Source organism: Zingiber officinale, chromosome 1B (genome assembly GCF_018446385.1).
Source record: "Zingiber officinale cultivar Zhangliang chromosome 1B, Zo_v1.1, whole genome shotgun sequence".
In the NCBI taxonomy this organism is placed as follows: Eukaryota; Viridiplantae; Streptophyta; class Magnoliopsida; order Zingiberales; family Zingiberaceae; genus Zingiber; species Zingiber officinale.
Window position 1 is genome coordinate 147,274,218 of NC_055986.1, and position 23,491 is coordinate 147,297,708.

The 23,491-nt window shown below is 39.2% G+C and overlaps 2 protein-coding genes across 2 annotated transcripts; one reads left to right on the top strand and one right to left on the bottom strand.

The window, feature by feature from the left end:
* The first annotated feature begins 643 nt into the window (after positions 1 to 643).
* On the top strand, positions 644 to 4,974 carry LOC121984427. The gene is made up of 3 exons (XM_042537353.1): positions 644 to 1,309; positions 3,060 to 3,345; positions 4,709 to 4,974. The coding sequence occupies exons 1-3, from the start codon at positions 824 to 826 to the stop codon at positions 4,729 to 4,731; spliced, it is 795 nt and encodes a 264-aa protein (XP_042393287.1). The 5' UTR covers positions 644 to 823; the 3' UTR covers positions 4,732 to 4,974.
* Positions 4,975 to 5,409: 435 nt separating this feature from the next.
* LOC122043264 (transcription factor BHLH148-like) lies at positions 5,410 to 6,315 on the bottom strand. Its single transcript, XM_042603812.1, has 2 exons — positions 5,992 to 6,315; positions 5,410 to 5,907 (listed from the first exon to the last, which is right to left on the bottom strand). Exons 1-2 carry the CDS (start codon positions 6,313 to 6,315, stop codon positions 5,488 to 5,490), a joined length of 744 nt encoding a protein of 247 aa, XP_042459746.1. The 3' UTR covers positions 5,410 to 5,487.
* Positions 6,316 to 23,491: the final 17,176 nt, after the last annotated feature.

Consider the following 23,491-nt stretch of genomic DNA (forward strand, 5'->3'; position numbering starts at 1 on the left):
TTACGAGTCATTTTGGTGTAAACAGTCCATGAAGTTTACAATAAGAACCACAGCCCCAAAGTCATGATCCTCATTAGTTTTTTGAACTTGGTGTTAGGTCAGGGTAGTATACTAAAATTATCAAAAACTATTCCTTAAACTATATACCATATCAAAATACTTAATATTTAATAAAATCATATCAATACCATACTTAAATTTTGATATAATTAAATTTTATACCGTTTAGGATAAAATTTTAGTATTATATCAAAAGTTTCAAGATATATATTATACTAATATTGATTTCGAAAATTTTATATTGAAATTTTTAGTATACTTTAAAATCAGTATGATTTAATATATTTTAATACGGTACAATATATAAAAAATTTTGATATCGTATATCAAAATTAATGACCAAAGTTCTTCATTTAATTAATCCGAAATTATTCAACTTCCGTATCCTGCGTCCAGTCTACAAACCCTTTAAAAAAAAAACTTCGCTAGCATTGAAGGAAGGAAAAAAAAACTTCTCTGATAAAATTTTTTGTCAGATTGAATAAGTCACATCTAGTATTAATCAATTCAAAAAATTGGAATGGATTATAAAAAAATGATGATAAAATTATAGCGCACATTTAAGAAATAATAATTAAAGTAACTTTCCACCATCTCTGCTGGTTGCATAACCAACGAACAGTTGTTCCGCTACCTTGAGCTTCGCGAATGGATCGGCCGATCGAACACTTGTTCCATTCACTTCTCCCTCCCTCCCTCGACAATGGATCGGCCGATCATTCGCCATGGTCGGAGTTGTGCTTCCGTTTGGATTTGATTGCCTATGGACTGGTTCGCCCAAGCGAAGACGGTGCGGCTTCGCAGCCACCAGGAGAAGTACCTGGTGGCAGAGGACGACGGGGAGCACGTCACCCAGGAACGAGACGGCTCCGGCCCCTCCGCCCTGTGGGCGGTCGAGCGCGTCGACGACGCTCCCCATGCTATCCGTCTTCGCAGCTACTTGTACGGGCGCTACCTCACCTCCACCGACGAGTCCTTCCTCCTTGGCGTCACTGGCAAGAAGGTCCGCCTCACTCTTCCTCCCCGCCTCGATTCCTCTCTCGAGTGGGAGCCCCTCCACGAGGGCGCCCATGTCAAGCTCAAGAGCCGCTACGGCAACTACCTCCGCGGCAATGGCGGGCCCCCGCCCTGGCGCAATTCTATCACTCACGACGTCCCCCATCGGCACCAGGACTGGATTCTGTGGGACCTCGAGATTGCTGAGCTCCTTGAGAAGAAGCCGGCGTCCCCTGCATTGTCAGAGGTCGAGGTAGGTTTGCAAAGCCCTAATCTTATCGCGATTGAGATGCTATTCCGTATATGCTGTTTGAAATGAGGCATTTTGATTTCGATTTGTATATATTGATTGATTTGGAGCGCCCTCTTCTTTTGCTATCGAATCGCTTGCACAAAACAATTGTCGGATTTGGCTACCCTTTGCGATCAGCACTGTTGTTGATCAAACTGCCCTAAAATGATCTCTCCTATGTTCAACAACAACAACCAAGCTTTTTCCCACTAGGTGGGATCTCTCCTATGTTCAAATGATAAATAATGGTGTTACTTCCATGAGGAAATTGATCTTCTATTTCTCACTGCTTTTCCAACCTGTTTTACTTTTATCACCTTTTCTTCAAATACTCAACGGTGACACTGCGTTCTAATTTTACTCAGTTGACCACTATATCGCTTGTGAATTCCAACACGATCGAATTAAGGTTGTTAATTTTCTACCATGCTAAAAGTATTTTCCTTTTCGATTGTTTTGATTGATCTGTGATGTGCCGGAGTTCAGTTGCCGAGGCATGCTTTTTTTGACAATGTAGATCTTGAAGTGGGGACGATCTGTGCTTCGTGATCCGACCTGAACAGTTTGTCTCGATTGCACACACCAAAGTTATTCGCAAAGCTCTTCCAATGCTTAAGCAATGATGGTGCATATGGAAGCAAAAGTAGAATAGAAGATGTGAGAGGGAGAGATTCTGGACCTATCTATGATGAATATACCTGAGTAGTTATAGGTGTGAGAGAAATGTGGAATCTACGAAGATTGTGATTATGATCTCGAGGAAAATAGTGGTCGTTCTAACTGTTTTAGCCATTTTCCGGTGTTGATCCTGCCTCAAGTGTTCAATTGTTAGAGATGGCAATTATGGAGGGGTCATTGCTAAAATTGTGGTCATGTCATCATGAGGCCGTTATGAACTCAGATCGAACTGTATGGAGAGTTTGAGGGATCGAGCTATGAGTAAGAAGCTGAACTGAGCTTGCCCTTGGCATGACTGGGAACTTCTTACATATCTTTATAAATGTTGGCTGTGACAACCAGGAAGGTAAGACCGGTCCTTGTGATTCACGATCCCGCTTGAGTAAGTATACTAATATGGGGTGAGGCCACATAGGTGTGGTATGCTGACTTGGAGTAGCATCAGTTAAGGGGTACCAATCTCAGTTATCATATCTTTTACATCTGCATTGCATCTTCTTCAACACCTTAAGATTTAAGAATTTAAATGAACACAAAGGTTACAAAAATAGGCTTCAGCAGACAAAAAGGAAAATAAGATGGCATCTGTTTCCATGCATATTTGAATACAGAAAATTAATGTTGTGAAGTTTTGGTTGTTGTTGCAATCTTGCTATTCTTTTTACTGATCAGAAATGAGATTTTAAGTTGCCTCAGAACAGTATTTATCTATCTTGATACTTTATGGAATCAATTCACCAGGATTGATGATGCTTAATTTTTGAAATCATATATTTCGCATGTTCTTACATATGTGCAAAATGTCTTGGTGGTATGTACCCACTGTGTTATGTCAGTTCCCAATTGTTTCTGTTCATTTGTTTTAAATTATGATTCCAACAAGCTTTCTTAACTGTCTTTCAAGTTAACTGTTATAGTTTGTGAGGAATTGCAAGCTTTACAAAGTGGCACTGGCATTGCAATCTTGTTGAAAAGAAATTGTTCACATATGAATCTCTGAGCACATGAAGCATTGTTCTCTTTGCGAGTGCAGTCATTTTCTTCTTCTGCCACACTGCACAAGGTTGAAGACCGAAGCATCTATTATGCTGTTGCAGACAACAAGGGGAATGTGGATGACATTGTTGAATGGCCGTCCGTCACTTTCAATGGGACAAGTGTACCAGAGCTGACTGAGAAATTGAAAGAGGAAACTCACCTTGATGATATAATTGTTTGCACCAGGAATCCACTGAACGGTCAACTAATTCCTCTTCTTCTGCACCTGCCACCAAACAATACTACGATTCATCTTGTGGTCGTTGAAGCCAATTCAAAAGGTGAGTCTTTTGCATCACTGGATTCTTAAGCTTTGCATTTGTTGTGTGTTTAGTTTGATCTGCTCTTGCAGTTTCACTTAGACCGACTAGTTCAAACTTATTCACCCACTTGATCCGAATGAGTTGACCAATCTAAATGGTCAATCAAACTAGCCCCACTCAATTAGTTCGCTTGCTCAATCTAAACTATCCAATCTGACTTGTCTTACTAGCTCGATTGATCCATTTGACTGGATTCACTCATCTGACCCATTTAACCCAATCAATCTAACTAGTTCGCCTGACCTACCCAGCCAACTTAATCAGCTTGACCTCACTGTCCAACCCAAGTGGCTCATCTGGCTCAAAAAATCCAATCACGTACTTAATGTATTCAACATGATTGAGGTAATCAACTTGCTCCACCTAACTGATTCAGTAGGCCTGTCTGTGCCCAACAATGATTTGGATGCATGCTTGGTTGGATCAGTTTAGGGTTGTCCTGACCTGATTGTCCCGGGCCTAACAAGCGCCTGATGAGTCCATTTGAATTGCCCAACCTACTAAATTCGCCTAGACCTTTTAGCTCGACCAACTTTCTCGTCCAACTGTTATAATTTATATTTTTAAGCATTGAATAAAGTAAAAAATAAGCATTATTTGAAGAATAAAATAGACAAGGTACTTCAAAAATAGATAATGAATAATTATTTTGAATCACAATTCCATTGAGAATTGGTATTTCAAGTTGTTTTTCAATGAAATATAGAAATATTTATTGCATGACAATTTATTGAATATAACAATTATTCCTTATAAACAAAACCGACCACTTAGGAGTTCACCTTCTATCCTAGCTTTTTCACTCAGAACTAGATGGATTTTCTGACTTTTTGTTTTTCACTTTGGTAACGTGTATTTGGGTTCACTGGATAAGATAGGGAGCGTTTCCTTTTGTTTTCATTTTCTAAAAAAACGTATATTTTTCTTTTTCATATAAAATAACTTTTAAAAATTTTCTATTTTCGGATAAACTGATATCACCTTTTCTTCCAAATAAATATAAAAGTTATCAACCAAACGATATTTTTTATTTGATCATAAAATGAAAATAGAAAATGGGTCAACCAAATGCTACCTAAGTCTTTTGCATCGTTGGATTTTCTATTCAGTTCTAGATTGTATTCCTTTGCCAACCTCAATTAATGGGATAAGACTTAATTGTTGTTTTTGTTTTAGATTGTATTCCTAATAATTCGTTTCATCCAAATCATTTTTTGTCAAAGATTTACTAAAATCTTAATACTGACTCAACATTCCCCTGTAATTGTTTCACCTAAATTCTGCCATTTGATAGAAATATATAATTCTGTCCATTCTTCAGTGGCAAAAGATTTCAGCATGTAAAAGGAAGGATTTCAATATTGCTGACAATGAGAACCCATTCACTGTATCTGTCTGGTTGAGCTGCTGTGCATCTTTTGGTCCATCTATGCCCCTGTTCTGTTCAATTATTGAGGATTGCAAAGATGCTGGAGGATTTCATTCTATTGTTCATTATTTGCTTGACAATCAAGATATCTATACCGACCGACCTGTTATGCATCTGGATGTGTTTCATTTTCGCTAAGATCATGTGTATCATTAAAAAAAAATGATTAATCTAAAAACTTTGAGTATGAGTGTTCGGTCTAGTCCCACGAAAATTTTTTATCGACCATAAGGATAAATCGGGAAGCACTTTGTCGGATGACCCGGAATCCTAATATCCCTTAGTTGTAAGTGCCATTTGAAAAAAAAAATCTCTATAAACATACCATAGTTAGGAATCGAACTATGAGTGTCGCGTGTCTGAGAGTCAACTTAGCGTCCTTAACATTAAATCTTAGCCTCGGGGAAAAAATATAATAAATTACTTTACAATCCCTGTTTAAACTACTAAATAGAGATTTCTGTTCCTCTCCTAAAGATACTTAATTTCCTGTGTTTCTTTGGCGATTTATATTTATGATTCCTATGATTTAACTCAAGTTGAGTTGAAAGAAGTTGATTTAATCCAATCAAGTTGATCAAAATGACTCGAGAACTTTAAAGTATTCAAAATCATTGATAAAGAGTAATGACTATTTTAGAGGATCACTAGGGGTGCAAATATGAAGATATTCAGCATAATTTCCATCCTCGAGAATCATGATCTATGTTCTTCACAAGGCAAGTAACGGAATCCTCCTCCTCCATTTGCATCAGAGCCGTCTTCATCGCTCTCTCCACCTCATACTTTTCCACCTTCCGATCACAGATGCTCACCTCCATCGACCAATCCCGGCCACCGGAACTGCTTCGGACGGCGGCGACCACCAGCTCCATCTGCTTCAGGCAACGAAGAGCGGAGATCATCGAGTCGAACGTTGATGAAGAATTAGTGACACAAACTTCGATTGAAGGAGCCTTTGGACCCGTCGCAAAATTCCTCAATGCAGCAGCCATCTCGAGCTCCTTGTTTCGCCTCCGGAGCTTCTCCCTCGCCTTCTGCAGCTCCTCCAAGTGCTCCCCTGCCTCCTGAACTATCGAAACCTTGTCTCCCTGATGAGAAATCGATCGAAGATGGAATCGATTATATCGAAAGTTAGAAAAAAGAATAAGAAGAAGAACAAAAAAAATTCGCACCTTTGTTTTAGAAGATAGAATGGAGCGGAGGTCGGCGTAGCTTTGGCTGAGACTCTCCCTCCTCTGCCTCTCTCGCATCATGTGCCGGAATCCCCGACTGCTCTCCGTCCCCGTGTCCGAGCTCTGGCGCATGTTGGTTAAGCATTCAGACGACGGCATGCTGCCGAATGCTCTGTGCTCAGCAATGGCAAATGAGGAAGAAGGTTGCCATGCGGACAGCGGCGCCGGCGAGCTGGGGAATAATTCATTGTGGCTGAGCGGGTCATCGAGCAGGGGCGGCGGCGACAGTGAGAACGTCCAGTGCGGGATATCGTCGGGATTCATGGATGGCTTCTCTGCGTTCGCTTTGTCCCGCGAAATTTAAATTGCGGTTGGGAGGACAGGGGAGAAGGAGGTGGGTCGTGGTCAACGTCTTCGTAGTCAACTCTCGTGTCACGTGTGAATCGTTGCAACATAGTCAACGGGGAGTTAGTTTGACAAATTGGTCAACCTGTTCCCATTGACCAGTAACTTTGCATTAAGGCATGGAGATTCATTGGAGGTTTTTTAAAAAGATTTGTGAAAAAAAAAAGTTGAAGAAAAAAAAAGTTCTTAGTCATCGTATCGTAGATACAAGGTTGAAGTTTGAAATTTAAAAGCCATAGTAAAATTTAAAATCCACTTTTTCATCTTAAAAATAATAATATAGATGATATCAATAATTAATTATGTATAAAAATACTAATAATGTAGAATTTAAAGAAAAAATATAAAGATATTTTTTTTATTAGGAAAATAATCATGAATTTTTATTTTTTTAATATGACATTGAAATGACAAAGACTAAAAAAAAAAAAAAAACAGAGCAGATGCCTTTAGCAGGTCGGTCGTTTAGTTTTTGCATTTTGTTTGACCAAAGGCTCACAATTTTATTGATTATAAATGACTTCAAGAGTTCCTGTCCGCATTTGAAAGGCACAAGTCTACATTTTGAGACACCGTTGACAAAATCTACTGGTGTTAGCTGATCGAATCTTGGTCATGCACAATAATCTAGTGGATCCGGGTCTAAGTGCTCGACATCTGTTTTGTTATTTAAATAATAATATAAGGGGGCGTTTGGTTTAGAGGAATAGGAGTGGGGAATGAGAATGAGAATGAAAATCATTGATTGTCATTGTTAATGTTTGGATTATAGGAATGAGAATACAAATAAGGGAATGAATCCTTGAAATTAGGTAATAACTCATTCCCATGTACCTCCCTTTCAATAAGTCATTACCCTATTTTCATCAATCAAAATATTCTCTTATTCCAAAAATATCCTTGACCTAAAACTAAAATTTTCTCCCTTAATATCAAATATCAAAATATATTTATTTATTTTTTCTTTCATATCACTTCTCTCTCCTTGTTCTCTCTCATCATTTTATCATACATTTTCTCTCTCTTTAATCTCTCCTATCACACTCTCTTTCTTTTTTTTTTCTTATTACACTTTCTCTCTCATCATACTTTCTCTCTCCTCAATCTCTTCCATCGCACTCTCTTCTTTCTTTTTTTCTCATCCTACTTTCTCTCTCCTCAATCTCTCTCATCACACTCTCTTTTCTCTTTTTTTCTCAACACACTTTCGCTCTCATCACACTTTCTCTCTCCTCAATATCTCTTATCACACTCCCTCCTTTTTTTCCTCAACAAACTTTCTCTCTCATTATACTTTCTCTCTCATCATATTTTCTCTCTCCTCAATCTCTCTCATCACACTCACTGTTTTTTCTCATCACACTTTCTCTCTCATCATATTTTCTCTCCTCAATCTCTCTCATCACACTCTCTCTCCTCATTTTCTCTCTCTTCATCCTCTCCCATCATACTTTCTCTCCCATCATATTTTCTCTCTCATATTCTCTCATCATGCTCTCTCCTATCACACTCTCTTTTCTCATTTTCTCTCATTATACTTTCTCTCTCTTAATTTTTTCTCATCACACTTTCTCTCTCATCATACTTTCTCTCTCATTATTCTCTTTCATCATATTTTTTTCTCACATTCATCTTTCTCTCACATCTAATTTTTTCTCTTATTTTCCTTTAAGGGTAAAAAAGGAAATTTTAGTTTATTCCAATAGAAAATATACAACTAACCAAACATTGCTTTTAAGAGTGATATCCATGCTCATACCCATTCTCATTCCACAATACAATGATTCCCATTCTGATTCCTATTCCTAGGAAAGAACCAAACACCCCCTAAGTTTTCCTACTCGGTTGTTTAGATGAACAGGCGTAGGCAACTCAGGAAAGTTGGTTATGAGCGACGAGCCATTCATATTTCTGGATAAATTTTTTTATAGGACAGTCATGTTGAATAAGTGTGAATGGAGAAAAAGATAAAGAGAAGAAGTTTTATTGTGCATGGAACTTAATTTCACATTGGAAGTTTTTTGATATTTTTGTTGGTGTATATTGATTCACATATATTGAGTTTGTGAACAAATGCATGGGGAAAGACTCTCTCTTACGCATGAGTGCACAGGGGGTGCAAATCGAGGGCTCGAATTGCACTGAACCAAGTTGACTCATGCGCGAGCGTGACCTGCACACACGAATACCGGACCGGTCGGGGCAAAATTTACCCAAGCAGAATAATCAACATTTTGCCACATATATCTTTTTGCTGCTTGTGTAACAGATGCATTAAAGAAAGATTAATGCAAAATCGAAACGGCCAAGTGAAACGCTGGCGTTGAGTAATGATCATTAATTGATCATTAATGCTGTCCTTTGGTCTTGAGCTCCTATATAAGGAGGTTGCGACCACAGGCAAAAGGTTACGCAGATAACACAGCGAAGAAGGCAGAATCTCTCCTCCACATTCCCCTCCTATATCGTGCAACTCTTGCTCGGCAGAGTGCTTGTGGTAGCATTCGGGTGCCACTCAGTTCGCCGTGACCACCAGTGCTAGGTGGAGTTCACGGTCGATTGTTATATTCTGGGAAACAAACGACTCGAGTAAACCTCGAAGTACAGCCGGAGGTGGGCGAATTTGTTTCAAGGAAACTGCTACTCGCAGGCCTCGATCAGCTTGCTCGGTCGGAATTTTCGCCTGACCTTACTGTCTGGTCTATCCCTCTGCAGACCTGGTCTTCCTTTCTGCAAACCTGCTCATACAGACCTGGTCATTCTGCTCTGCAGACCTGGTCTTCCTTTCTGCAAACTTGGTCATTCTGGTCTGCAGACCTGGTCTTCCATTCTGTAAACCTGGTCACTCTGCTCTACAGACCTGGTCTTCCATTCTGCAGACCTGCTGCTCTGGTCTGCCATTCTGCAGATCTATTCTGCTGCTCTGATTTGCCGCTCTGCAGACCTGCCCTGCCATTCTGGTCTTCCGTACTGCAGCGCTGGTCTACTGCTCTGCCCTGCCGCTCTGCAGACCTGCCCTAGCGTTCTGGTCTGCTGCTCTACAGACCTGCCCTGCCATTCTGGTCTGCTGCTCTGCAGACCTACCCCTGCTCTTCTGCTCTGTAGACTTGGCTTGTCGCTCTGGTTTGCCGCTCTGCAGACCTGCTCGACCGCTCTGCAGACTTGCCCTATCGCTCAGCTCTGTTGCGTTACGAAACCAGCCTCTGTTGGTTGCTTGAAATTATCTACTCAGGTCATTTAGACTGTAAATTGAATTTAAATTCTGTGTAAATTTTAAATTTAAATTCTTCGATAACATATTGTTTGGTTTCTAACAAGTCAAAATTAATGTATTTGAAAAGTTAAATTACTTGATTTTTTATCGGCAGTAAAAAATAAGCCATTGATTTGACAAATCAAGGTAGGGACATATCTTTGATGATTCAGGTGGTAAATCAAAATTAATAGTGTTTTAATTTTTTAATATTTTTCCAGCCACATCAAAATAGTTGTACAGAAAAAAAAAATTAAAATCTTGAATTAAAATAAATTGTTGAACATGAAATGAGAACATTGAATTTAAATTGGACTAAGTTAGAATTAAATTGAACGGATATACGTGAAAATAAAAAGTATGTTAATTTAAATCAAGATTGATTTAAATTTTATTTGTTCAAATTATTAACGAACTATGTTATCAGTTAAATCGATTTGATTGATTTAAAATGAATTAAGTTAGTTTTAGAAAATATTCTCTATTTTTTTATATGTTTTTTCTCCGCGTACATAGCTCCCACCGGCTCACGCCACCCTCTTTCAAACGCCAGCAACTTCACTGAACACACCGCGCTTCTCTTCTGCTTCTTCTTCCTCTCTCCTACGCTTCCAACCACTAAACTACATCCTTTCCTTATTTTCTTTTCAACATTAGCAACCCTAGTTACAGCCTTCTTTTCCAACCAACAACAAACCCCATAGCAGCCAGCGAAGCTAATCAAGGCCGTCGTCGGAGCCCGTCGAAGCCAGCCGAGACCATCAACAAAAGAATAAATGTTCTCTTTCCTTCCTTTTGCGATATTAGTGTTGGATAATTAATCTGTCGAACATATTTAGCATTTTATCGAATTCAAATTATATAAAATTAAATTTAATTTATCTGTAAAGATGATCTGAAAAGTCTTCAGCAAGGGTTGATTTTTATTAATTGTTGAATGCATACCGAGCGGATTGACAGGCCGAGCGAGGAAGCAGTAGATTGGCCGACTGAGTAGACAGGTCGAGTCGACAGTTAGCTTACAGTAGAAGGTAGGGTGACCTAAAGACAGAGAGGTCAAGCTAAGTGGTCCAAACGAGCAGCTGGGGGAGTGAGCGACCAGACGGGCGAGTCATAAACCAAGTGACTGAATCATTGAGTGAGTAAGCCAACGACTGAGCAAGTGACCGACAGAGTAGACCGAGCGAGCGGCCGGGAGAGTGACCGACCGAGCAAACTGAGCGAGCAACCCTGACGAGTGAGCGGCTGAGCGAGTGAGCGGCCGGACAGGCTTGTGGCCGAGCAAACAAAGAGGCTGAGCAAATGAGTGTCCAGTCGATCGGTCAAGCGAACTAGGTGACCAGACGAACGTGCAGCCGATTGGATGAAAATACCGATCGAGTTAGCGACCGAGCAAATGCAAAGGCCGACTGAGTGAATTGAGCGATCGGACAAGCGTGCAGCTGACTGGATGAAAATGCCAACCGAGTTAGCAGTCGAGCGAATGCAAAGGTCGACAGAGCGAATGTGGAATTTGAGCGGGCGGATAGACCGAGGCTTGCGAGAGTCGTAGTTTCTTTGAAACAGATTCGCTCCACCTCTGGCTGTGCTTCGATGTTTCCTCAGGTCGTCTGTTTTCCAGGATATAATGGCGAGCTGTGATCCCCACCAAGCACTGATGGTCACGGGCTTATGACGAACTAAGAGGTACCCGATTGCTATCACGAGCACTCCATTAAGCAAGAGATGCACGACAGAGGAGAAGGGGAACGTAGGTGGAGAGCTTCAACTTTTTGAGTGTGTAACCTTTTGCCTGTGGCCGTAGCCTCCTTATATAGGAGCTTAGACCAATATGCAGCGTTAATGATCGTTTAATGATCATTATTCGCCAGCTGTGAAACCCTAACATTCCACTAAGCAAGAGATGCATGACAGAGGAGAAGAGGAACGTAGGTGGAGAGCTTCAACTTTTTGAGCGTGTAACCTTTTGCCTGTGGTCGCAACCTCCTTATATAGGAGCTCATACCAGTATGCAGCATTAATGATCGTTTAATTATCATTATTCGCCAGCTGCGAAACCCCAACGTTTCACTTTGTTGCATTAATCTTTCTATAATGCATTTGTTACACAAGCAGCAAAAATGTTCACGTGACAAAATATTAATTGTTCCACTTGGACAAATTTTGCCTCGACCAATTTGGCATTCGACACGCGCAGGTCATACTCGCACATGAGTCTGTTAGGATGTATACTAAAAGCCTAGCTTTTGGTATAAACATTTATCTAGAAATAAGAATCACATTGGTCAAATGTCTACATTTATGATAAATGTAGTTGTTCAATTAATTTATATTGTAGATAACATGGTGTGTGGTGTCACACACAGAGGATCATGTTATTAGTACCTTATAAATTATAAACAGTAGCTCACGACCAAGATGGAAAGGAACAAACCATTGGAAGGTCATAGTGTAATTAGGTATTAGTTTATCTTAACTATATAATTACACTAGTACACTTAGAGTGTATTGAGTAGGACCATTAGAGGTCGTTTCTTTTATACTGACTTTATAAAGGAATAAAGACCTCAGTTATTATGGAAGTGTGTGCTCTTAATCCTAATATAATAACAAGCACATATATTTGATATTTATTTCTTTAATTTATCAATGGGTGAGATTTAGTTCGATAAATCAATAAACCCGATAAGTTGGGAAATGATATCACTTATAGTGTGTGTTGTTGATTATAGAAGGAAACTGTGTCCTAGTAATCTAGGTTGAGAATGTCCCCAAGAGGAGCTGATTGTCATGTTAAACCCTGCAGGTGGACTTAGTCCGACATGACGATAAGGTTGAGTGGTACTACTCTTGGACTAAGATATTAATTAAATAAGTTGTCAGTAACTCACTTAATTAGTGGACATTCGACATCTTAAACACAGAGCGACTAACACACTTATAATAAGAAGGAGCCCAAAATGTAATTTGGGATTGGTGCGGTAATTCAATAATAGTTATCTAGTGGAATGAATTATTATTGATAAAATTAAGTTGTGTTCGGGGCGAACACGGGATGCTTAATTATATCGGGAGACCAAAACCAATTCCTCCTTTCGGTCCCTATCGTAGCCTCTTAATTATAGAGTACTATACCCACCTACACCCACCTTCTTACCCATCCTATAGGGGCCGGCCAAGCTAGCTTGGAGACCAAGCTAGGGCCGACCATGGCTTGGTTCATGGGTGAATTCATGTGGCCGACCCTAGCTTGAACTCAAGCTTAGGTGGCCGGCCCTATTAAAATAAAAAGGAATTTTAATTTTAAATTTTTTCTTATGTGGATAACATGATTTAAAAGAGAGTTTAAAAATTTAAATCTTTCCTTTTATAAGATTCTACAAAAGATTAAGAGAAGAGCTAAATCTCTTTCCTTATTTGTAGATTAAAAGGTTGATTTTAATTCCTTTTAATCATGTTCATGATTTAAAAGAAAGTTTAAAAATTAAAAATTCTCTTTTATTAGTTTCTACAAAAGATTAAGAAAAGATTTAATATCTTTCCTTATTTGTAGATTGAAAGGAGACTTTAATTTTTAGAGATAACTTTCCTTTTTGAAAATTATCCACATGTTTAAAAGAAATATTTTAATTTATAAAATTTCCTTTTTATTAACCAATCATGAAGGAATTAAAATTATTCGAGAAATTTTTTATAAATTTCTGGAAACAAATTAGGAAGTTTTAATTTTTGTTTTAATTAAAACTCTTCTTGTTTTGGGGAAAGAGGTGGCCGACCATTGTAATTGAAAAAAGAAAAGTGTTTTAAGTAAAATAATTTTTCTTTTTCATGCCAAAGGAATTAAGGAAATTTTTATTTAAATTTCCTTATTTGTCAAGACCAAGGATTATAAAAGAGAGGGTAGAGGTGTCTTCATAGCGAACGAGTCTATTCTTTTTCTTCCTCTCTTTTCTTCCTAGGTGTGGCCGGCCCCTAGAGTTTCCCCTTCCCCTTCTCTCTTCTCCTTCTTGTGGCCGAGACTTCATCACCTCTTGGAGACATAGAAGTGGTCGTATCTAGCTTGGAGAAAAGGAGAGAAAGGAGGCTTGTTTCTTGCATCCCTTGGAGCTTGGTTGGTGGAAAAAGTTCTTCATCCTTTGGAAGTTTTTGCTTGGCCAAAACTTGAAGGAAGGAAGAAGAAGGTGCCTTGGTGGTTCTCATCTCGGAAGATCATTGCCCACACAATGTCCGAGGTTAGAAGAGGAATACGGTAGAAGATCAAGAGGTCATTAAAAGTTCACAAAGAAAGGTATAACTAGTAATTATTTTTCGCATCATACTATAGTTTGATTTCTTTGTAAAAATACCAAATACAAGAGGCATGTGATTCTAGGTTTCGAATTAGTTTTCGATGTTGTGTTATTTTATTTTCCCACATTACTCTTCTTGAATTATTAAAAGTTGTGTGTTTAACCTCCATCCTTCACTGATTCATTGGGTCGTTCCCCCACAGTGAGCAACTTTATTCGTATAATTAGGTTATTTCTTTGAACCTAGTTCTTGGGATCTCTAGTCTGCATAGGTTAGATTTCCTTTGCACCAACATTTCTTATCGGCATTAATATGCAATCAACAGTCTTTGGTCCTATCTTAATCCTTTCAGATCAGGTACCAACACTTTGGCAAGATACCCTCACATTCGTAAATATTTATACGATGATTGTCTTCCATTCCACAACTCATAAAGGCTCTTATCTATTTTCTTTCTGGATATCTTATTTAAAAGGTAATTAGCTATTAACATAGCTTCCCTCCATATCAACGCTGGCAGTCTAGAGCTCAATAGAAGAGCATTCATCATCTCCTTTAGAGTTTGATTCTTTCGCTCAATAACTCCATTTTGCTAAGGAGTATAAGGAGTTGTAATTTCGTGTCTGATCCCATATTCAACACATAACTCAGCGAATGGTGATACATATTTATCGCCTCGGTCACTTCGAACCACATTAATCTTTCTATTAAGCTGGGTTTCAACCTCATTCTTATAAAGTATAAATTTTTATATAGCTTCATCCTTACTTTTGAGAAGATATACATAACAATATTTTATATTATCATCTACAAAAGTGATAAAGTATTTATTTCCACCAGGTGTTGGTGTACCCTTGAAGTCACACACGTCGATGTGAATTAGCCCGAGTAATTCGTTGCTTCTTTCAATATGTTGAAATGATGACCTTATCATTTTTGCTTCAACACAAATCTTACACATGTGTTTCGGGTCAAGGTGGAATGTAGGTATACGTTACATAATTATTAATCTACGCAACACATCATAGTTAACATGTCTTAGTCTACCATATCATAAACATGAAGACTCAAGCATATAAGTGGAAGAGCTTTCATTTTTATTTATCTTAAGCCTAATGACTATTACATTGAGTTTAAACAACCCATTAGATACATAACTTCTTCTAACAAACATTCCATTCTTAGACAGTACAACTCTGTCTGACTCAAAATAATACGAAAGTCATGTTTGCTTAATAGTGATTCGGACACTAGTTCCTTATGAATCTTCGGAATATACAACACATTATTCAGTTGCCCAAGGTCATCTTCAACACCACTTTTCCTTGGCCCATGATGTCCAAGGTTGAGTTTCCCATAAACAACTTGTCTCCATTGACTTCTTTGAAGTTGTGGAGCAGCTCCTTGTTGCAGCACACATGTCTGGTGGCTCCAGTATCAATCCACCATTGCCGCGGGTTTGAACCGACTAAGTTCAACTCGGAGACTACAGTGCAGACTTCGTCCATTTCTAATCCCTCGTTTAGGTTTGCCTCCTGCTTCTTCTCCGGCTTTTTGCATTCCGAAGATTTATGACCCACTCGGTCACAGTTGAAGCACTTTCCAAAGAACTTCTTCTTGCTAATGCTTCCTCTGGGTCTCATCTTGGAAGACTTGGGGTTCTTCCATTTCGAGCCTTGACCGTGCTCGAACACGTTGACTTTCACAGTAGCCTGAGAGAACAACTTTCTCTCTGAACTCTTGTTGTTTTCTTCTATGCGAAGCTAAACAATGAGTTTCTCCACATTCATCTCCTTCCGCTTATGCTTCAAGTAGTTCTTGAAGTCCTTCTAGCTGGAGGACAACTTCTCAATGATAGTAGCCACTTGGAAGGTTTCACTTAGAACTATCCCTTCTGAGTGGATCTCGTGCAAGATCACTTGAAGCTCCTGGATTTGGCTGATTACTGTTTTGGAGTCAACCATCTTGTAGTCTAGGAATCAGCCCATGATGAACTTCTTGGCCCCTGCATCCTCCGTCTTATACTTCTTGTTCATGAACTCTCACAGCTTCTTAGCCGTTCTATTCATGCTATACACAGCATACAGCGAGTCGGCAAGGCATTTGAGGATGTAGTTTCAGCAAAGAAACTCAGAATGAGTTTTGCCTCCATTGCACTGATGGTCTGTGCATCAACATCCTCAGCACGCTTAGGAGGGTCCTCGATCAAGAACCGAGCCAGATTGAGCATGGTTAAGTAAAAGAGCATCTTCTGCTGCCACCTCTTGAAGTTTAATTCATTGAACTTCTCTGGCTTTTTCCCGTGATTGATTGTCACAGTTCTAATCGGGGTGGAGGGGGCCTTAATGTGTTGAGTTTGTTGCACCTCAACGCTTTGTTCTGTAATTATCTCAACAAAACCACATCTGTTTCAAGATTGTTGGGCAAACAATCTGCTAGAGATATTTAGGACTTTATCAAATTTAAATTTCACAAAATTAAATTCAATTTATCTGTAGAGATTACCTAAGCAGATAATCTTAGGTTGCCAGCAGAGGCTGGTTTTTGCTAATTGCTAAGTGCAGACCGAGCTTCGAGTTCGAGTAGCAAAGTTCTAACGGACTAACGAGTTGAGCGGGCAAGCACTAGATTGGCCGACTGGGCAGACAGGTCGAGCAGGAAGTTAGCCTTACAGTAGAAGGTAGGACGACCTAAAGCCAAAGAGGTCGAGCGGTCCAAGCGAGCGGCCTGGCAAGTGAGCGACTGAACGGGCAAGTGACAAACCAAGTGACCGAACTACCAAGTGAGTAAGAGAGCAGTCGAGCGAGTGATCGGTCGAGCAGATCGAGCGAGCTACCGAGAGAGTGACCGACTGAGCAGACTGAGCGAGCAACCCCTGCAAGTGAGCGATCGAGCGTGCGTGTGGCTGGGCGGGCTTATGGCTGAGTGGACAAAGAGGCTGAGCGAATGAGTGTCTAGCCGATCGGTCAAGCGAACCAGACAACCGGACGAGCGTGCAGCCGGCCAGACAAAAATGTCGACCGAGTTAACGGCCGAACGAATGCAAAGGCTGACTGAGCGAATGAACGGACGTGTAGCCAATCGGATGAAAATACCGACCGAATTAGAGGTTGAGCGAATACAAAGGGCGACAAAGCGAATACGGAATTCGACCGGGCGGATGGATCGAAGCCTGCGAGGGTCACAGTTTCCTTGAAACAGATTTACCCACCTCCGACTGTGCTTCGAGGTTTCCATGGGTCGTCTATTTCCCAGAATGCAACGATGAACCGTGATCCCCATCAAGCATTGATGGTCACGACGAACTGAGAGGTACCCGATTGCTATCACAGGCACTCCGCCAAGTAAGAGATGTACGACAGAGGAGAAGGGGAGCATAAGTGGAGAGCTTTAACTTTTTGAACGTGTAACCTTTTGCCTGTGATCGTAACCTCCTTATATAGGAGCTCAGGGCAATATACAACGTTAATGATCATTTAATGATCATATTATTGTTGGTGCAATCGACCTCCAATGTTTTAATGTCAGACAAATATGTTTAAGTGTGTTTAAGTATGGAACTTGATCTAGGGAAGTCCTAGTTGTAGGATAGACAAGGGAAGTCCTAGTTGGAGGCTAGGCAAGGAGAGAAATCTCGGTATATTGTGGAAGCCAGGTAGATAGGTCTGGAGGACTTGATCCCTGGGTAGCCGAATACTGAGTCCTAGTTGTAGGCTAGGTAAGGGAAATCTTAGTATATCGTGGAAGTCAGGTGGATAGGTCTAGAGGACTTGATCCCTCGGTAGCCGAATACTGAGTCTTGGTGAGTGAAGCCAAGTGGAGAAAATCCTAGGGGGTGGTAACCTTAGGTAACGAGAAGTCTTGGAGGAGTGAACTCCAAGCAAGGTTGATCAGATGGTTTCTGGTCGACATCGCGCGGTCGACCGGACCAGCAGATTTCGGTAAATCTAGGTTTAGGTTTACCATTGTATTATGTATTACTATTATTGTTGTTGGCTAATGTAGTATTGCAGGAAAAGTCTTAGTGGATTGGACGATCAGACACTGAGCAGACAAAATTCCAAACAGGTCTGGAGGACCAATGTTTGGCAGGTAAGTTGAGGTATGCAACTGGAGGAGCGATAGTGAGGTCGGATTCCTAAAGGAAACAACCTTAGGTCGCTGATCCAACTGAAGAAACCGGGAAGGTTTCCAAGTTGAGATCAAGACAGTTCTACTGTCTATATTGCTTATGCATTATATTACTGTTCTAACCTTTGTTTTGCAGGAATATTGTTTAACTCTGTTTTGCAGATTCGACATGATCGGTCGACCGAACAGGAGGATCGGTCGACCGAACAGGAGGATCGATCGACCGAACCAGCTTGACTCAGACCATAGATCAGTTCAGACCAAAGCAAAGCACAGTCCGATCGAAACTTGATCGGTCGACCGAACCAGGGATCGGTCGACCGATCCAATCAGTATTAATGGAACATTAAATGAAGATCTCAGCAGATTTCGACGAATAGGGAAGGAAGCTGTTTGGTCGACCAAAAAAGAGGTTTGGTCGACCGAACCATTAAAGATCAGTTAATGCAGATTTCCGAGCCAGCGTTAGACTCTGGCTAGGAAGGAAGGAGAGAGCGGGTTCGGTAGACCGAATAGTAGGATCGGTCGACCGAACGCCCAAGGCCTATAAAATAAGGCTCGAAGTCTGAGGCCGACAGAACTTTCTGATCAATTCGTGTGCTCCTCTACAAGTTGCTCACGCTACTCATCTTCGTCAGCTCAGCAAGCAACATCATCCAGAGTGCCGACCTAAGCCTCATATGTAATTCACTTGTCGGTATAATTTAATTTAAACTTGCATTGTAATTTTATTTAAACAAGATAGTAGGGTGTTACTATCTTGCTCCATTGTACGATTTTCTTCTTTCCGAGGATTTCGGAAAGAAGGATTATAGTGATTTGCCCATCGGTGCAGTCAAGGACCGTGAGCCTTCGAGTAGGAGTCGAGCTAGGCTCCGAACGAAGTAAACGAATGTGTCTCTCTCTTTACTTTCCGCTGCACATTTCTGATTTCAAAAAGGAAAAGAAAAGTTTTAAAAGAGTACGATATTCACCCCCCTCTATCGTACTCATCCGATTTATCAATTATTCGCCAGCTGTGAATCGCCAACATTTCACTCAGTTACATTAATCTTTCTTTAATGCATCCATTACACAAGCAGCAAAAATATTTATGTGGAAAAATATTAGTTTGCACTAATCGTCACGGCGAACTGAGTGTAGGAGTTTAGACCAACATGCAGCGTTAATGATCGTTTAATGATCATTATTCGCCAGCTGTGAAACACCAATGTTTCACTCGGCTACATTAATCTTTCTTTAATGCATTCGTTACACAAGCATCAAAAAGGTTTACGTGCCAAAATATTGGTTGTTCCACTTGGGTAAATTTTGCCCCGACTGGTCCGACATTCAGTGCACATAGGTCATGCTCGCAAACTAGTCAACTTGGCTGAGTACAATCCAGACCCCTGGATTTGCACCCCTTACACATCCACGCATGAGAGAAAGTCTCTCCCCATGTATTTGTTCACATCATCAAAGCATGTGAATTAATATAAACCAACCAAAATGCCTTAAAACTCCCAATGTGGGACTAAAGTTCCATTCACAATGAATCTTCTTCCCTCTTCCACCTCTTCTCCATTCACATTCTCTGTGGTAAACGTATCTAGTTTTGATGTTAGCTCAGCGCGAAGATTGACCTCTGATTTAACTTGAAACTCGAAGTTATTTGCAGAGGTTCTCTATTGACTCAGTTTTTTAGATTCTGCCTCAAGTAGTTTGCGGGTCTCTTATAACTGGGTGGATAACTCAGATATTTCTCTAGAGGCTTGAGAAGAGGATGCTTCAGGGGCTTGCTACCTCAATGAATCATTCGCTCGGGTCAAGTCATATAGTTGATGGGCCACACTCATATTAATGACCCAATGCTATAGAATGGAAATTATTATTAGAATGCATTAGTGAGGAAATAATTGAACTAAGAGTATTTTACCTTAGTTTCCTCAAAAGAGAACTTATCGGCCAAATCAGCGGAAGTGAGCTTTTTAAGCTGTTGGCAAACCTCTGCCTAAACCGTTGTTAGAGAACCTCCCAATAGTATTGGAAGGGTGGAAGAAAATGTGGAAGATGACGATAAAGAAGTGTGAAGTGAGGGTGGAGAGAAGAGAAGAAAAGGAGGATCTTGAGTTTCTTGGTTGGGTAAAGGAATTTATTCTGGGAAGGTCATGACAAACTCAAGATCCGAGCTAATACTATGAGCTAGTGGGTCTTCCTGCGGTTGGATAGATGGTGAAGAGAGAGTAGGATATAAGGATCGAAGATAAGGTGCGTTCAGGAGAAGTGGTTTAAACATCTCCTTGGATTGTATTTTCAGGGACAAAAATAGCTCGTTTTTTGGAGAGGGGCACTAAGGTTAATCTCCGACCAGGGTGTTTTCTCATAGGGGTAGCTTCTGGCATTTCCAAAGGGATGCCCTCTGGCAATGGAGGTGAATTTGTAGGAGTTTCCTCGGGAATGGTTTGAGGACTAGAAGTGGTCGCAGGCTGGATGGAGGGTTCATGCAAAGGAGCAGTAGAAGGTTGATCTTGCTCAACATTAAGCTCTGTATTAAGTTCTTGTTCCTTGGCCGATAATGCCTCCTCTTCCAAGCTGATTTCCTTGTCAACTAGAGCTTTAAATACAACATCCACTACAACAAATAAAAGAGTACTTTAGTTAGTAAAAGAGTAATGGTTGAAATGTGAGAACTTACCTAAGGAACATTGCAATATCTTTTGAACAAGGCTTAGGCCAAAAAGGTATAGACGATCCCTACGTATCCATTTGTGGATGTAAAAGCGGTGACCAAGTAATTTGTTGGAATAATCAGAGAAGATTGGTTGTTGATATGAAGTTCTTTTACATCAGGAAGAGGGGAAAAAGAAAATTTCCATGAGGTAGACCATGCAACAGGTCTAGGAAATTTTATGAAGAAGAAGCATGATTTCCAACCCTTGTTGGATGAGGGGATGTCTGTAGAGAACACCATCTTGGGATGAGATTGGAAAAAGAATACTCCCGACTCTGATTTGTTAGGGTAGGAGAACATGAAGAAATTTTGAGGAGTAGAAAAGATACTAAAAAGGCGTAATAACATATATAGTCCACATAGATATCGAAAAGTATTTGGAGCAAATTGTTGTAAAGGAATACAAAAGTACTGGTTTATCTCCACTAAGAATAGAGGAATAGGGAAGCGTAGACCTGCTACTAATTGATCTTTGAAGAAGGTAACATAGTTATCAAGAGGGAGATGGGGATAAGCATAAGGTTGCGGGGCCTTAATATGATATTCTTTAGGGATTTCATACTTAGAATGAATGAAAATTTGATCGGTGGTATTAAAGGAGGAATGAGTCTGAGCGTATCAAGGAACTAGTGATTCCTTAGCCATGATGAAAGATAGAAATATTTAAGGGATAAACGACTTACTAGGTCCTTAAGGAAGGGAGGTAGCAGAACAAGGTCGAGGAAGATGAAGAAGCGCGGGGTGTTGGAGAAAGTCGAAAAAGAGAATCGCCAGAAAGTGAATTAGGAAGATGAAGAGTAAAGAAAAAAAAAAGATTTAGGGTTTTAGAGTGGTGTAAGGATCGTCATTAAATTAAAATGACTCGTGATAGGAGAAGTACTGATTTGCTAATAAGAATGTGATGAGACATTGATAAAGAAGCATGTTAAAGGTTGCTTTAAGAAATAGGAAAAAATGCTACGTGCTGCTCACCTATAAAGAGGCATTTATGATAGACAGAATATACCAAATCATATACTGAGACGTTGTATCTTCAAACATTCTCTTTTCATTGAAGAACCAATTACCGATGAAATAATTTTGAAAAATCGCGCGACTCTGAAAATATGGTTAAAAGAGAAGAAAAAAAAGAAAGCATAGAATAATGAGTTATATAAGAGTTTAGACCAACATGCAGCGTTAATGATCGTTTAATGATCATTATTTGTCAGCTGTGAAACGTCAACGTTTCACTCGGCTGCATTAATTTTTCTTTAATGCATTTGTTACACAAGAAGCAAAAATATTTTCATGATAAAATATTGGTTATTTCACTTGGCAAATTTTGCCCAGATTGATCTGGCATTTGGCGCGCACAGGTCATGCTCGGACACAAATTAACTTGGCTCAGTGCAATCCAAACCCTAGATTTGCACCTTTTGCACATCCACGTATGAGAGAGAGCTTCTCCCTATGCATTTGTTCACATCATCAAAGCATGTGAATTAATATAAATCAACCAAAATGCCTTAAAACTCCCAGTGTGGGATTAAAGTTTCATTCACAATGAAACTTCTTCCCTCTTCCATCTCTTCTCCATTCACATATATCCAACAATTAGTAGCTTTCGTTTTTATTTCTTCTTCCTTGTTTCAACCAACAACAATAAATACTATTGCTTGTTTTTGGTCCTTGTAACAAGCATTGCTAATTCTGTCACCTTTTGTCACCCACGTCTCTCGGAGCACCAAAGGCGAGAGCTGACAACCCTTGTGTTGCCCAGACAAAAATTGTCGTAAGTACAACAATCAATTTGGGGTATAAATTGATAAATAATTATTTATTGATATTAAAAATATAATTAGTTAATTTAAATTAATTACGATTCACAGTATAAGTTTGATTTGTGGGGTTTTAGTAAAAATTTTACTCATTTGATTTAGTTTGATTTTTGACTTATATATCATGCTAATATTGTTTATTGGTTGATTTATTATTGTATGTTCTGAAATTATGTGACTTTGATGAGGTAAAATTCAATAACTCTAAAATGATGTCGAATATTTAGTTGTAATTATTTGAGTTGTGATAATATTGAATGATGATGTTTATAAATTTTTAAATTTAGATTTTTAGTCTAAAAATTTATTATTGTGAATTTTAGAAAAAATTATCTATTAGTTGTGAAATTTGAGAATTATTGATGTTAAAACGATTACTGGGCTTATATTATGATTTTTTTAATTAGAAATAATTCTTTGTTAGAAATTTTTTTTGATTAACAGATTTTTCTAGTTAGATAATTTTTGCATTTATTCACTTTAATATAAGAAACTCAGGAATGAAAAAAAAACTATCAACTTATTTTTTAAATAAAAAAAGTAGACATCATAAGTTAGGAAAATTCTCTATTTAATATTAATATCTCAAATTCTAGTGACGAACAATCTAATAAATCTCCTAAAATTACATTTGATATCATGTTGAACCTGATTCGACATTACATATTTTGATATGGAAATATTATGTTAATCAAAGGGATAAAATTATATGAGCTTGTATTAAGATTGGGACATATTAATCTATTAATAATGAGTATCTACCGACTAAATTTGAAGGTCAAAATTGATAATTCCAAAATCATTAGTTTTAAATTTTTACTCAGTTAAAGTACTCTTTTTCAAAAAAATACTACATTTTACTTTCCATGTTTCTTGTTTGAATATAAG